Raw genomic sequence first — 17,609 nt, 5'->3', positions numbered from 1 at the left:
ATTTTGTATATCAACTTTGGCAAAAATAAGGAAAAAGTCACAAATTTGCCAAAATTTCGCCTTTGGGAAATACAATCGGAACTTCTTCCTGACTGTCAAACTTGATCAGCTGATTAGCTGATGATGAAACTTGGCTTCTTCTAAGCGAAAAGCTTCATTCTTGCACTCAAAATTCCTCTTATCCTAACCAGGATCACGTGAGGAAGTCATAAAGTGTGAAAATGCGTAAAAAGAGAGAAAATTATGCAAAAAATGCGAGGAGATTAGCGTCCCTCATGCCGATTTTACTGACCTCTGGCGGCGATATGTGGAGAAAATAATCAAATATTTAATTTTGTAATGAAATATCCGGAAAATATTCAAACTTTGCCTGATAATATTCAAATTTAAATTATTTTCCCCATTAAAATTGTAGCAATTCTTTTGATATTTGCAATAAATCTCAAAGACACAGTTTTGTCGCGCTGCGCAGAAAACATTGTTAGGAGGTGTGAAAAGTTTTGAGAGTGAAAAACAGAGAATTAGGACTAAGAATAGCCTCAAGTGTTATCATCTGAGGCCATGGTATTAAATTAAAATGAAAGTTTTGACGTAATTTTCATGAATTTCGCATGAGAAATATTATATATATAAAAAAAAAGTCCGCGTGTGTCGCGTGTTTTCCGAGCAACCCAAAGCTATATACACATAATCTTTTGCGAAAATACTGTGTGAGAAGCAAATACACATATCTGAGGGATGCCTTTGAGAATGTAAATAATGTTCCACACCCCCATCCATCTTCTAAATGAGTTGTGAAATAAACAAGAAAATTAATTTTCAAACTGGAAACTTTGGATTTCCCCACACACACACAACTCATCACACATGGGACCAACTTAGGGATGTCCCTCCCCATCCCCTCGTCACGAAAACACCCCCCACCCAGGCGAAATGGTATAAAATCTAGCACATTCCACGAGCAACACGAATCGTTTCTCGACAATTTGAGAGCACCAGGTGAAATCTGGGGAGCTTGTTTGATTTTATCTTTTAACAATTAAGCGGTATATTGTTTGCGTAGCACTGGAACAACAACGATTTCCTATCCTATGCGTGCATACACAATTCCAACTCTCCCTTATCGCCTCAATGTGCTGTATGAGTAATTTAACGTGAATATAAAGTAACTGAGTCACACCGGGAGGAAAAATTGTTGTCGCCTTTTTTGGGGTAACATTACAGGCACTCATAAAAATTTTATTCACCCCCACAGACAGAAAGGGAGGAAAGGGAAATACTGTCCCTAAAATTTTCACACAATTTTCCCCCGTGATTGCGACATATTCCATAAAGGAAAGTTTTTAGTGTGTCAAAATGCGAGGAAGTTTAAGCAAAACACACCCCCAAATAACTCCATTGACTCGAGAAGTGCTGGAAGTAAAAGGAATATTATAGTGATGCTCTCGACAGAGAGTGAATGACTCTGTTGATGCTGATTGCAATTGTCAGGTGTTGGAATGGTAAATAAACATCTCAGCAGCACTTGAATTGATGCACACGAAAGATTGTTCCTTCTCCAAAAGTGACTTCAAAGAACGCCATTCACGCTTTGATATATAATGAATTTGAGTGAAGTACGAAGTAATATTCAATTAGAAGTATAGTGCGATGTATAATGTTTTCCTCTGAATTGCAAAATTTCCATCAATTTTTCACCATGCGACGCATAAATATTCAAAAAGGCCACCCTCTTTTCATGCGAATCATCATCGTCAACAGTGCGAATTCTCCGTATAAATTGATTGAATTTCTTCGGATGGTGACATCTCAAGGAGTCAATTGATAAAAATTCATCAAAAAGACAGTCAATTTCCTTATTGATGTCGCTTCTCTCTCCCAGCATTGTCCTTCAAATCAATTTCCCTCAATCACCCTCCCTCCCAGTCAATGTTTATCCATTTGGCGATAATTTGGAATGATTGCAAGATTTGAGAGCATCCGAGGACACGCTCTGGGGGTGGATTAAAAATGCTATGCTTAATGATGCATATGAGATGCAAAATTATTCATGTCATGAAGTTAGACTTTGACAAAAACATTCGATTATTTCCGTACTGGATGCTGGCAATCAATCTCTGGAGTCTTCTGATGGATTAGGAAATGTTTCGGGGGTTGGTATGAATTTCCATTTTGTCTCGCTGAGCACACAATGACGGGGGGGGGGGAGAAATGGGGGTGGGCTGAATTGACGCCTCTGAATTTCAATAACAACAACAAGACAATCGAAGAGGATGACATGAGAAGAATGGAAGGGAGAAAAAAGCGCCATATATTGCGAAAAATGGAGCAGAAAAGTCCACTGGCTGTTAGTCCATTTTCCGCACATCCACTTCGGCAGCAACTATCGCTGTGCCGATAAGAAAATTCAAACCATCCATGAGTTGATTTATTTCCACAGAGCACTCTCTTTTTCCTCACACCAACCCTCGCGCGCGCGCGGCGAACTTATTGCTGGGGTAGTTTTGTGAATTCTGCGGAATTTCCGCCCCCCCAAGGCGACAGCCATTCGACTATTCAACACATCACACTAAATATGTCTCTGGCGGAATATTTCACATGTGAATTTTTGCCATCGCCCCATTGTTGAGGCTCTTCGATGGTATCGTGGAGCTAAAATTTCTTTCCGCCTCTCCAGCAGCAAATAATTTGCTGGCAAGTCGAGATGAGTGGCAAATGCTGGAGAAAATCCTCTTGATGAGGGAGAGTCACTTTTACACTCTTTCTTAATTCGATTTGCCACAGAGAGTACTTGATGGTGTGAAAAAATTATACTTTATTTGCACTTTTCCTCCCCATTCGATGTGTGTGTCTGTTTTCTCTTTGGGGGTTTTCTGCACTCCCCAACGTCAGAATGCAGTCAAACGCCACGGAATATTTACCATCAGCCCCTCATAAAGTTGAACATCTTTACGACAACATCCAACACTACACAAGGAGCCTCTCTCTCTCCATCCTTGTCGCATTGCGAGAGAGTGTGTAAATAAAAAATACTCCCCACAACCCCAACGCCGCCCTTTCTTGACGATGATCAATCTGGAGCTTTATCGCAATTCGTGAGATTTATCTCAGCCCCTCAGACAAATTTCACCACCGAAAGGTTGACGTAAAAAGGCATTTAAATATTTGATTATTGCCTCCAATGTGAAATGCTCTGCCTTTTATCACGAGACACTGACATTCAAAGGCTTCTGCCATGCTTTTTTACACCGCGAAAACTTTTGCCCAGATAAAAGCTCTCCTCATTAATGCATCACAATTAATTCCTGATTGTGGTGAATTGCGTGGGAAGCGGAAAAAAAGCGACTCATTTGGCGGCGCTTGATGATGAAGGCGAAGAAAGGCCCTAATCATTTTTCACTCATCGTGCTTTAAAAGCTCCACAGCAGCCCTTGACTATGGGCATGGCGTTAATTAACGACACCCAATGAAATAATAATTTGGGACAATAATGCACGATTGTTAAAAGTGTAATTAAAAATTCAGCTTCCTTCATTATAATGTTGGCGGGGGTTGAAAAGTGGCTTTTAAATCAATTTCCAACAGACGCGCTAAAAATAACACAATCACGCTGATTTTTCTCTTTTTTTTTTCCTGGGTAATAAAACATTTATATATAATACAAAGTCAATTGCAAAAGCTCTAAATTCATAACTGCATATGTATTACACGGAGTTTATTTCTCGTAATTCGTGGCACAGTCAATAAAAATCAGTGTGTGAATAATTGAGAAACTCAATTTACTCTCTGAAGTTTTTTTCCGCGGGAAAAATGACCCCGCTTTTCGCCACTCCTCTTGTCCCAGCATTCAAAACTGAGCGCCATTTCGTTTGTTAATATCCGTGAAAGCCTTCATAGGCCCTCTGAGTCATTTAATAATTTAATGAAGTGAGGAAAGACATTTGCCATGAGTTTATTTCGTCTGTATTGCCTCTGGGCTCGTGTTAGTTGCTCAATAATGGAGAAAATCCTCTCGCCCTTGTGGGGAAAAACCACCCCTTGGACCGTCTCTATGCATCCCACCCTCCGTGGCGTAATCGTTCATAAATTATTCGCCATGCGGTGTTGAGCTTTACTTGTCTTAAGCTCTCTCTTTCTCTCTGTCTTGCAAAGAATCCAAAGTGGGCGAATTTCTTCCAAAAACCCTGTAAATTTTCATCATATGACTTGTGGTTTCATATTAACCAAAATTGCTGTCTCAATTAATTCGCGCAGGAGGAGAAGAAAAGTGATATTTGCGTATTTTCGCATTTAGAAGATTTTGAAATAGTGTAAAATTTCCACTCTGACGTGTGTTCTTCTCCAAAAAGGTACTTGCATTATCACATGACACAGTGGAGAAACTTTTCTCATAACCGTACGGAAAAGTTCAACGATTTTCCAGGTACTCACGTGGAAAAATAGGTTATATATTCAACTTTTGCAAATCATCACTTTACAATGACTTTTCGATTTTACAAGAATAGTTTTTGGTGAATGAAATTCATCACAGTAAACATTAGTGGAATTATGGTTTAACAGTAGCAGACCAACTTCAACCATATATAGTGAACTTTCCTCCCCCAGGATGGATTATGAAAGCTCTCAGCCCGTTTTACAAATTTAATAAGCTCAACATTGTTAAATTTCGGGTGCAACAGACAGATTCCTGGGTTGAAGAGTCTGCAAACTCTATGGCTTCTCCCGAATCTCATAAGTGAATTATGTTGGGAATTCATGCAACGCTAATTGTGAAGCTTAGGCGGGGAAAGTGTGAAAATCTACTGTTGCAAAGTGATTCGATTAGAGAGACTGAAAATGAGAGAATAAATTAATAAAGGGCTCTCTTTACTTGCTAATCACGCCGAAAATGCCAAAGCTCGCGCCACTGACGGCCAATCCGACAATCGACGCGCCAGACAAAAGAGGTGTGCAGCAAAAGCCAATGAAAGCTCGGATGAAAAACTCTTCTGAGCACTCACGGTGCGAGAATACTACTTGAAATGCATTGTTTCGTGGCCTGAGTTGGGCAACAAGTTAAAGTTTCAGCATTTCACTGTTGCTGCCACAACCAAGGGGGAGATAATACGGCTAAACTCTGTACACTCAACTGTGAAGGATCACAGACACGTCCAGACACTTTGGCAGTAGTTTAAACATGTGTTTTTCTTATTTTTCTCTCCTTATTCGGAATTTTATACATTTTTCCAACCGCCTAAAGTAACATAACCTCAAATTTAGGAGTTTTTGCCTTAAAAAGACGCAATTTTTTACTTGTTTGACCCTGAAATCTTACAGAGAAACAGTGTATTGGGAATATTTGAAGTTTTCAGTTGATATTTTGATGGGAATAATTTTTTAAGCGCTCTTTTGAATGCACTTTGGAACATAACCTAGAAATTATTCTGTTATAAATCGAAAATGTGTCGAAATTTGCAATTCTGGAGAAGAAATTCAATCCAATAGCTCTTGAAATAGACAATTTTGTATCCCGAAACAGTATTTTTGAGGTTATTTAGTGGCAAAGCTTGTTCTAAATTAATCACATAACCTAGAAAGATGCCAAGAAAAATTCTTTTTCTCAAATTATTGCATTAATTCCTCTTGAAAGTGACTTTTTAATGCACTTTTAAATACTTCCACTGAACTATTCGCCATTTTTGACCTTATTATCTCCCCCTTGACTGCAACTATGCGCCAAGGGAGTTATTTGAAGTGCGGGGGAAGCTTTCAAAATGCTTCTGCTTCCTGGGGGATTCTCAGCTTTTTCTCCTCTGTGTGCATATGCAAGATATCGCATTAAACTCTTTGCAATTTTATCGTTTTAGCAATTTTAATTATACTCATCGTGAAATGAAGCAAATTTCACGAAAAGAAATTTGTGTATAGTTTCTCCATTGGGAGAAGATACTTGGCAAACTTACCGGGAGAGCTTCTTGAGAAACGATATGAATTTTTTTTTGGTGTAACTTTTGAGCTTTTACACTTGTAGCGAAGCAACCAATCTCTCTCATCGTCCTTTTCAGGCACTGCCAAGGAGTTTCACATCCCTGTAGTCGATCGTGCTCCTTCGCATTTACCTTATTGTGGGTGATACTGCACGAATAATATAAATTTCTTTTGTTACCGCATATTTACCATCATAAATAACCCCATTCCGCATCCCGCCACAGTATTTGCTTTTCAATGTGCCGCAGGGGCTGTTGACGGTGGTTAGTAATGGTTCTCCCTCCCCCCCATTGGAAGCCCCAGCAGAAAATGGGGCCAGAGCAACACAATGACCGACAAACTCTTGGGCATCACGAGATCGCCGTATAAAATTTACATCTGTGCTGGGCGAAATGTAATTTATGGCAATGTAAAAAGATTTACAATCCACTTAATTATATGTTATTGAGGGTGGAGGGGGGGTGGCATTCTCATCTCACGGGATGGGCGGATGTTTTTGGCAGCCAATCTCTCTCTCTGGGGAGCAAAACATCCGCCCTTGTTTTTCTTCGTCCCCAACTGGCGTGCAGCGCAATTGACTTAATTGAAGTGCAAACACCGGGAAAGCATATCGAAATGCTGCCAAACACATGGATTTTAGACAAGGAGTCCTTGATTTTAATTGAGTTACAAGTCATGTGCTGGGAAAATTCTCCGAATTCTCTCCCATGGCCAATATTGACATCCACTCGATGTACTTCTTATGTGAATTTCGCCAACTCTTCTCCCACTTTGTTTATCAAAGCCACATCCGATATATCGTTTGCCCCCACCCCCATTCAATTTGGACCAATTTCAAATTTCACCAAGTGTACTTCGGATGGGCAATTCAATTAAACTTTGTGTGTGTGTGTCACACAGTTCTCATTAGGCGCTCATTGAAGTCAATGGTCACGAAATTGGTGTTTGCGTCCGTCAAAGAAGTGGCGCTCTGAGAGTCCTTCAGCTGTGAATTACAACTCTGCGGGGGTGGAGTGGGTGCTCTTTTTACGCCACAACGTGATATATACCAAACTCGAGACACTCATCTCTGAGTCAGATGGACGACTTTTTTTCTCGGACATAAAACCCCTGAAATCAGTGCTCTAAGAGCTACCATAAATCCTCTGAGAATTCGCCCCAATCGCGATTAGTTGGCGCTGGAGTTTTCCACCCCCCCCCCCTCGAGAAAAGTGCCCCCGAACAGAGTGAAACATTAATCAGATATGTGACAAATATTGCCTGGAATATCTCTCTATTATCACACTCAATATTTGAAGCAAAATATGTACATATTTGCGTGGCATGAAACCCATCATTGTCACCTCAATTTCACCTGAGAGTCTTCGACAGAAGGAGCCGTATTGATTGTGGGCCAGGTTTGTCGATGTGCCTGCAGGGTGGAACCGCAGACAGAAGACATTGCGACCCCTTCTCGCCCAGGGTAAACAAATCGAGGGGGCGCTGAAGGGCTAAACAGTGTGGAAATTGTGATGGAAAACCTACAGCAATTTTCATGTATTGCGGCTACACAATATTTAGATAACATGAGAGAACCGATGTTTCGCTTTAATTTTCCATTTTCATTCGACAAACTCATTTCCAAGGGGGAGATAAGCTTTTTTTTCGATTTATTTCAGGCTCAATAACAGCTTTAAATAAGATTCTTGCTTTTACAATTACATTTGCGTACTAAAATTAAATATAACCTCAAGATTTTCACTTTGATTTTGAGCTAAAAAAATTCTCTCAGAGTTGCTCAAGAATTATGGTCAAAAAGAATTTTTAAATGTCAATTTAGAGGAAGAAAACGTCTGAAAATCTGAATTATAAAGTTGTCAGTTAGATTTTAGTTAATTTTCCGGGTGATAAAATAAAAAATTTATTATTTAAAATGTTTCATTCAAGTTGATTTCTGGAAAATGTCAGGAAATTGTGCATAATTATTTCCCCCTTGCATAATTCATAGCCAGAGGAAATCGATAGTGTTGTGCTGGTTGGAATAATTTTATTAGATAGATTGCATTCTCATTAATTCACATAATTCCAATCGACATCCTTAATTGCAATGTACATTGAGAGGAAAGCACAGGAATCTAATATTGACTGATTCGGAAATGGAGCGAAGAATCAAACAATCGAACTAACACTTAATCAATAGAATTGCATGGAATATAGCATCTCATCCATCTTATCTTCAAACAGGGAAAAAAAATCCAGTCTAAAATCCCGTCTGAAGCTTTTCTCTCTTTCTCATTCCGACAATTATCCCCACACGAGCTTTATATATTCTACAAATTTCCCTCTGATTTATGCGTACTTATCTCTCGAAAGTTTCACCTGAAAAGCATTCCACATCCGATTTCAATATGTACATATCCTTCAGATCTGGAAACTACCCTAAATAACTCTTGTGAAACTATCTGGCCATGAGGGAAAGTCTGCATAGGAGATAAATTCTCTCAGTGAGGAGACTCAACAATGAGAACCGTTTTTGGGGGTGATTCACATACCAAAGTATCTCTTCCCAGTTATACTAATTTATTGAGTCGCTATCCGAAGAATTGGGCACTTCTGTACGACTCCAAAATGGCATTTCCATTTGAAGTGAATTGCTTATTTTATATCGCATTGATAGAGCAGCGCGGGAAAAAGAGCCCGGAAAAAGGCGCGACGGCGAATGGGTTGAGCGTGCAAAATATGTATTTTCCGCTGTGCCCAGATAAGATTGTACATGACATAAATTCAGTTGTGATTTTTTGGGGGAGGGTCTTTTATTAAAATACTTGAAATAACTCCGGCGGAAGTATTTCTTTCGGGCATTCCGCCATTCACTGCCGCACGAGCCATGAAAATTGCAATGGCGAAGCGTGTGCGGCTGAGGGAGTTGAGAAAGAGATTATTTCTCAAGGGGCTTCTTCGCCACCCTCCCCCGCCCCCCCCCCGCCGACATGTGGGGGCGGATATCGGGTGGCGGAGGGGCTTCACGGAGAGATTGTTGCTATTATCCAAAAACCCCACTAAAGTCGGCGGTGAAGCCTGAGAATTTATCGGCCACCTTGGGGCTGGTCGAAGCTAATAGTTTCCTTCGTCGCTGCAAACCCCCGTGCGGAAGATTAATCGAGTGTGATCTGGAGGGTGACTGCGATAATTCCCATATCTCCACGCATCCGAGGGGTTGGCATTAATTGAATTATGGCGACCACTTTTAATGATTGGATATTGATCGTCGAACTGTTCGCGCGCGCCTCGTCAAAATTCCACTACAATTTTCCAGAGACTTTCGCCTCCAATCATTAATTATATGTCGCCGGACATGATCATTCATTCTCCATGCATTTCCACCCAAGGGGGAGATAATACACCCAGAAGTGGTGAACAATTCAGCGGAAGTGTTAGGAAGGAAAACACACTTCTTTCCATATGATTTTTACGTAGAAAAGATCATGATAATTCTTTTCTAGGTTATGTAGCGAATTAAAGACAGTTTAAGAGAATATTTCGCGTTTTAAATGATCTGTTTTCATTGCACATTGCATATTCTGAGCTTTTGATGCCAAGAAATACTGCAAAATGTGCTAAGATCTAATATAATCTCAAGAATATTGATTTGAACACAGAAAACAAATATTTATGATAACTTTCTGGACAATTTTGACTAAAAATCAGCAATTTTAATGCTCATTGGCGAAGTAAGAAAGCTTCCAAGCGAAGTTTTCAAAGATCAATTTAATTTGAGCATTAGTGTGTGTGTGTGATTTAAGGCATACTATCTGCCCCTTGTTTTCACCCCCAGCGTCATGCAGACTGACATTATGGGGGTGGGTTTCATGAAAATTTCCTCCCACCCGAATCCAGGCACGTTCTGGGACACTCTCTATATTTGGCCCAGGAGCAAGCGTCAGGACATCGAGTCTATCTCTCAAATATTCACCCACAAGTTTGCCATCGTGACTCATCAGGCTGAGGGTTTATTTTTGCACATCTCCATAGGTCAACCCACTCAGTTTTGCCCTAACAAAAAGTCAAATTCAACAAACAGTCATAAAAGTTTTCACTCGCCGGAAAACCGCCAACGCAACTTTTCGGCACTGAGAAGAAGCATCGCCAGAGCTTTCACTCGAGTAAGCAAAGCAAATATTGTAGGTTTTTTTTTCTTGTGATTCTGCGAATATTTTGCACAGCCTAGAAAAAGTCCTTAATTTCCATTAAAATCTAATTTTCTTCTTTTTTTCACACACAAACTTCTATAAATTCTAAAAATATTTCTCAGTGTTGAACTTCCGACAGAAAAAAAGGGGGAATTTTTACGTCAGATATTTTCCAGTGTTCAAGGATTCTGTGGAGAATTTGCATAATTGGATTTAATGCTCATCAATAATTTTTCCAGGTAAAGATGATTATTTTGTAGGCGATTTTTCATCGTGAGATAATCTCCAAATGCCCTGGAAAGAGGAGTAAAAAGTGAAAATGCGGTCTTTTCACTGACAATTTCCATAATTCATTAACACATTGAAGGAAGAATCGCGCACTTTTTCTTCCTTTTTTTTTAGTCCTTCTTTGGCACAATCGAGCATCGCGGCAATTGGCAAACTCCGTTTAGTGCTGGATCGTAAAATTTTGAAATGAAACCAGCTGGGAATTTTGCATTTCCACCCACTTGACTTCGGTGGCTGCTGAAGAGGTGAAATTTCATGGGTTGGCGCCTTTAGAATTTAATAAAAGCCAGACCAGGAGCGGCCATGGAGGGTTGGGGGGAAAAAATGCTATTTTAACGATGTGTACATGGCGAAATAACACAGACGGGCGTCTGACTTCGCTGCAAGATGCTTCGCGGTGCATTCATATCGCGCTTCAATAGACTATTATAATGAATGAATCACGAGATTCAGCGGAAAGCTTCATTCTATTCTTCGGAATTCTGCAACAGTGTGCGCCAAGTTGGATGAAAAGCTTCTCTCCCCCTGAGCTTGCGGATGGAATTTGCAGCAGGAGAACAGCAAATACACACACAGCATGTCAGCACCCCCCAAAAGACCAAACAACGGAATGCGAGGGTGGTTTCAGTTGGCAAAATATTCAGGATTGAGCGATTAAGTGGAGATATGGGGAGGAAAACTGCGGAGAAACGACTCTCTAACCCTCAAAAACCCCATTGGCAATGACCCAGAGGAGCTCTCTAATAGTCTTGTTTTGACGGAAATTCCTCCACAGTGTGACCCTTCTCTCTCTGGACAATCCGCGTGAGTCCAAGTTTTTCGGTGATAAGAAACTTTTTCAATTTATCATCATTTCGTCCAAAAGACTTTCCTCTCAAAATCCAAACTGACTTTGAGCTCAAGTCAATCAAACAGATGCCATTTTCCCGTGGAATTTCACGATCAGTGGCTGTGAAAAAGCTCTGTGACCGGAGAATCTTAACTGAGGGATAAATTCTTGGGGGTTCAAGTTAAGGAGCAGATATAATTGGTGCATTTTCCTTATTATTTTGCATAGAAAAATCAAATTTATTGCTTTTTCTAAATTGTGACATTGATTTTATAACAGTTTTTGACGGTTAAAAAACCACCAAAACCATTTTGTATTCGAAAACACTTCAAATTGGTGTGGAAAAAGCTTTCAAATAAATCATAACCGCAAAGAGAAGGAAAGAAAAATGTTTCTTTCCTTCGTTATTTCCGCGGATTGTGCTTCAAAGTGACAAATTCAACCTCATTATCTAGGAAAAACTGTTTTTTCGTCATATTTATATATTTCCAGGCTTGAAGGATTTTTCAAGTCGCATTCATAACCTCACAATTTGGTCAAAATGTTTAAAAATCGTGTTTTTAGAATCCGAAATCTAAGCAGAAGTAAGGAATGAGTTAGAAAATGCCTCTAAAGACAGTCAGAAGTGTCTCTGAAGTGTTCAAGATTCTGCACAGAGACTGTGAAAGTGATGTACAGCTTTAAAGCACATTATCTGCCCCTTGGTTGCAATAGAGAAGTAACAATTTCGGGGAAAATCTCCTTTCACTTACATGTTTATTATTTATCTCTCACTCGTCGTGGGAGAGATTTTGAAGATTAAGTGCATATGGAGAAGTGAGTTTTGATGTATTAAAGTTCGGGGGTTAGAGGGACTTTATATATATGTTGTGCAGCGAGAAGGAAAGTTCCGTATGAATAAAAGCTCTCCATTGTGCTTGGGATTATGATGATTTATGTAATTTTGATATTATGTGTGAGAGTATAATTTGGGGGAGGGAAAGAATGGCAATTTCTCTTGGCATTTCGTACGCCACAGCGCACAAGGTCAGCTCACCTGGCACTGCGGCAAAGGTCCTTCGGGCTGCTTGGCCTTCCAGCCCAGCAACGGTGGGATGCAGATGAGGCCGGACATTATCCACACGGCGGTGATCATGATGGCGGCGCGCGCGGGTGTTCTGGTCTTGAGATACTCCACGGCCTTCGTGATGCTCCAGTACCTGTCCAGGGAGATCAGGCACAGATTCATGATGCTGGATGTGCACAGGAGGACGTCCATGGCGGAGTGGATGTCGCACCACCAGGCGCCGAAGATCCAGTAGCCCATGAGCTCGTTGGCCAGCGAGAAGGGCATGATGACGAGGCCGAGGAAGAAGTCCGCCACGGCGAGTGACGCAATGAACCAGTTCTGGATGTTCTTCAGCGATTTCTCCGTGGCAATGGCGATGATCACCAGCATGTTGCCCACCACGATGATCACCATGAGGATGGTGACCACGATGGAGGCGAACACGATGTGCGCTATCGTGTAGCCGCTGGGATAGATGCCGGGAATGGCGGCGGCGCTCGTGGTGGAGATTGGCGACAGGGTGGCGTTGATGAGGGTGTCATTGGCGCCCCCTGTCGGCTCCGCCAGGCCCGTGACATTGCCTATCATGGCCAGGAAGTCCTCATTGGTGATGTTGCCCACTGGGTACTCCATCATTGGCCACTGTTGCTTCTCCATTGCCCACTAAGCGCGCGTCTCTGTGTGATTCTTATTGCTTGTGATTATATATACCCATCTATTGCATACGAAAACGCTCTAGCTTCTAATTAAATTCACTCTCAAATGCTCGCTCGTCTCACACTCTCGACCAATATATGGATGATAAATTCGTTAAATGGATGTTTCTGGCATTACTGGTGATGTTGATGGCCCGATCTGCTCATCGATTGCTATCGAGAATATGGTGTGTATTGTTCGTTGGTCCCACAGCTGATGAGTACACCTAAATCACACCATTTGCCGTGTGTGCGCTCAAATATTCACACAACAACTCGAGGCTGCCACCGGCATTGCCCTGATGGAAAGTTCTCACCCACACTCAGTGTTCAACAGTCTCAATTGCCTGGCATCGGAGCTCCATTGCCAATTCACGCACGACACTTTCTTCACTGAATCATGCACACTCAACAATTCCCCTGTCCGCTAATCATGGCTGAGATAATTAATTGCTCCGAAAGGACTTTGCAGCCAACACCTGGGCCGACACACAAACTCTCACGCTGTACTGACTAAAGTGTGTGGGTCCTTTTGCCACATTGAGTGCCTAAAGTTGTATAGTGTTAACTCGGACGATAGAGTGCAAGCTAAGTATATAAAAGATAGATTTATCCTAAATACCATAAATCTTCACCAACTGTGTTTGCAGCTAAAACTACCCGTTTTTTTCCGAAAAGCCGACTCTTTTTTTGTTTTGTACAGATTCTTTCTTAGTTAGTTGAAACGACTCGGTAGGAATTGATTCTATTATCTTCACACAAATTAATAACTTTCACCTATAATTTCTCCTTTATTATTAACATCTAAGCAATACAATCTCACTACGCGACAATATCAATGTCAATGCCCGGATTCATCCGCTCATAGATACTGTCTTCTCCACACACTTTTCCACGCACAGTGTTTGTAATTTTATCCTAAGGAAGAGTGTTATTAATAGGCAAATAAAAGAAAGAGCGCAATTGAGGCCGCGCTCTCACATGTTGTGGGTGTCGCTCGGCGTATTGAAATGATCATAAGGAGCACATCACATCTAGACATTGAATTTTGATTTGCGTTTCTTCCTCATCAGTCAAAGACCACTGTCTCAGATCACTTCTCGCTCTGGCTCTGGCTTCCTGGATCGTGAGGGTGCCACTTGGAGTGGCCCATAGTCGTTTCCCTTCTACCCCGTGTTGCCGATGCGCACCCTAGATGTTTACTGGCTATCTGTGTCACACCACACTCTTCAGCGATTCGCCAGAGAGCTTCCCTGCAGTGTCCTGGGGACTGGCCGAAAGGGCTGCTAAGCTGAACCGGACACTAAGACTTCCCGCTCACAGTTCGATTTGTCATCATTCACTCCGATGGCCACTCAAGACGCTGATGCCATTGAGCACCCCATCACACACCTTCCGGATTAGCGTCAGCCCCGCGAATCACCGCACACATCTCAGGGAAAAAATAATCTATCTGGCCACCGGACAGAGAGAGTTCGCCGTTCCAAGTGTCCAGGGAAAGAGAAATGCCTGTCCTGCACACGACAGAGAACACACGCTCGCGAGTGCAATCGGGGATCGGTGCCGAGGTCTGGCTGGAGTCTAACCAGTTTGGGATAGATCCAAATCGAGACTGAAACAGAACGCACCATCTCGAGAGTCACAAGGCGGATTTGGGTGGGTGAAGTGGGAGCAAAAAAGCGGCAGACGGAGGGTTGGCAGCTCCCAGAAGACCCACCAGACGCACCACAATGTGTGCGAGTTTGCTCCACTACATGGGGAAATATCTGCAGATGGAAGAGCATCAACGTGCTGGCTCCGCCGAGAGTGTCGGACTCATTCTAGCGCGTACAAATTCACGCGATGTCGCACATGCGCGCAGCGACGCCTGGCGTGCAACACACCAGGCCGAGTGTAATCAACAAAACGGTGGGAAATATGATGAGATGTGCCGCTGACGGATGACTGTGCAGTGTACTCTTCGTGCTCTGCTTAATTACTTCTCGCTCCTTCGCCAGGACTCTCAAGGCCCAGCAATTCCATCGCCGCACAAGTTTGGGGCTCCATCATGCGCCATCCGGGAGAATTTCGTATACGTCTTTCAGCAAAAAAAAATCGTCCGCCAAATAGAGTGAAAGGAAGGACAAAGACTCGAACGTACATAATTGTGCAAGAGCTGCAACATGTTGCAGTGTATATAAATCGACAGGAGCGATTCAAGGGATAAAGGAGAAAGGAAGAACGGATGAAAAGTACAGTATTCGATTTCTATTTAGCGCTACACTTTGAGAGTACAATCCAAGAGGGAAATAATATGGTTGAAATCTGTACTTCACTTCCTCAAACTGCTCTTTTGAGCAGTTTTCGAACATAAGCTAGAGAAAACATTTAAAAATTGCTGATTTCAAGTCTAAAATTGCTCTGAAAGACTTCCAAATACATACTTTTTAAGCTCGATGTGTTGTTTTTGAGGTTATGTTACACTTAAGCATAATTCAACTGAGAAAATGCAAATTATTCATTCAATCTATTTTAAATAAGTCACATAACCTAGAAAAAACATTAACAAGAGCTTTTTGTGATACAAAACCAGAGATTTTCAAAGAATAACGTAAATTTCGTAGGAAAAAGCACTCAGAAAACGAATCATACAAACGAGGAAAATTTTACTCGCGATTTTTGAGCAGCAATTTAAACTTTAAAAGCATTTTGAAGTTCCAATTGTATTTCCTCCTAATTTTAGGTGTTCAAATCCAACTTAAGGAAGATTTTGTAACTTTTTTGCTATTTATTTTTAAGTTTTTTTTTAAAATATTCTTCAAAATCTAGAAATACAACTGAATTTTTTTTTTGATATCTTGTCATAAATAATAATTTTTTTTTTAATAATTCAGCAGTTTTCCTTGGAAAACAATCATTTTTAACTATTAAAATAATAAAATATTTGATTGATATCCAGGATTCCTCAAGAATTGACTTTCCACTGAGTTGTACACCACTTCTGGCCACAATAGCTTTCCCTTGAGTGCAACAGGACTCAAAGCTGCTCCGTAAGCGCAGCTTTCCAGTGAATACCTGACTGAATAGCCTTTTCCAGCGCCAAATTCAGCATCCAGTGAGCGATCGTCACACATATTCACAACGCGGATTATCTCGTTGCAATCATTTGGACCAGAAAGTAACTTAGAGTTTCACAATTTCTCAGAAATTTCTTGCAAATTTGTGCAATATTTCCTGTTTGGCGCGCTTTGTCCACTGAAGCTCTCTGACTGTCTCTAAATTCCATCGCATGAATATCACTTGTAGGCGCTTTTAATCGGCACTTTTGTCCTCATTTCCGGCCGAGAATGCACATAAGTTCCAGCTCAATGTCAGCACACATTCCCAGGGAGTCGCTTTGTCTTGCCCCAATGGCGCACAAAGGGCTCCACACATGATGCCATAGAGTCGTCGTGGAAGCCGCAATAAATATTCAACAGACGGAGTTCATTAAGTCAGTGGCATTACCAATAAATTCCATTGAATATTTATCATAATTCACAGAAGCATTACAACTCCACACGTGTATAAAATTCATTGGCTCTGCTGCACTTTCCCCCGCCCTTGGCGCCCTTTTTTCCCACCCTCCCGGCAATCCGCCATCTCGCCGCCTGTGTGAAAAATGCCAAACTTCCGTGGGAAAAGCGGACGTGGCGAGCGCCTGCACAACTCAATTTATTCTGCACAGTGTTCTGCTGGTCTGATAAACAAAAATATTGCTCAGAGTGACACATAACTCAACATCAAATACAATCAATTGTTGTGCTCGCGAAAATCACCTCATAATCCCCAGCAAATTACTGTCTATGCTGAAAAAAGGACCAATTTAATCACACGCGGATATTTCAGGAGAGTTTGTCTCTGTTGGGATTTACACAACTACAACTGTAAATATTGGCGATTCAGGATTAAACACATGCATAGATTTCACGTGACATTTTTTTTTCATGTAATCACATGTTTAATGGATAAATTTTCATATCTATAAATAGAGATTTAATGGGAATATTTGCGAGCGGGGAATTAAATGGGAATATTCTGATCTGTGTTGTGAATTTACATGGGAAAAATAATACAAACTTGTGAATTTTTTTTATATGTTCTGGAAAATTGTAGACTATCTTTTGCCCTTTTCAAAATGCCATCATTCTTGAAAATCCGTCAAGAAATAGCGCCAATATGAATATTTTTAGTGTGAAATACATAAAAATGTCTTTATTGACTACAAAGGTCTCAAACGCCATCTTGTGGTGGTTTGACAAGCTTGGCAGGTTCTAGAAAATTGTAAGTCGTTTGAAAACCTTTCAAAATCTGTGCAATTTGTGAAAATCGGATGAAAACTTAGGAAGATATGGGTAGATAAATGGTAAGAAAAGCATTTTTTACCCTGAAAATGTAAAGAATTTCGCTCATCACTGCAATTCTGACAGATATTTCAATATGATAGCTTGAATAGAAATCATGGTGAGGCTAAACTAGTCGATTTATGTATTTATTTTCTGGTTGAACTTTTCTGGGCTCCCGCAGGATTGACGATTAAGTGTTTCCCAGACGCTCCTCTTCGCCTTGAGGAATTGAGCCAAACAATGTGATGC

The 17,609-nt window shown here is 41.1% G+C and overlaps 1 protein-coding gene across 1 annotated transcript in view; it reads right to left on the bottom strand.

The window, feature by feature from the left end:
* The window catches only part of LOC132257169 (alpha-2A adrenergic receptor-like), a 42,110-nt gene extending 29,176 nt beyond the window's left edge, over positions 1 to 12,934 (bottom strand). Inside the window, exon 1 of the mRNA XM_059753956.1 lies at positions 12,290 to 12,934. Coding sequence (XP_059609939.1) covers positions 12,290 to 12,934 — 645 coding nt within the window. The remainder of the gene's footprint in view (positions 1 to 12,289) is intronic.
* Between the last annotated feature and the right edge of the window lie 4,675 nt (positions 12,935 to 17,609).

The sequence above is a fragment of the Phlebotomus argentipes genome, unplaced genomic scaffold (assembly GCF_947086385.1).
Source record: "Phlebotomus argentipes unplaced genomic scaffold, Phlebotomus argentipes genome assembly contig_42, whole genome shotgun sequence".
Taxonomy (NCBI): Eukaryota; Metazoa; Arthropoda; class Insecta; order Diptera; family Psychodidae; genus Phlebotomus; species Phlebotomus argentipes.
This window is presented reverse-complemented; position numbering and strand designations above follow the sequence as displayed.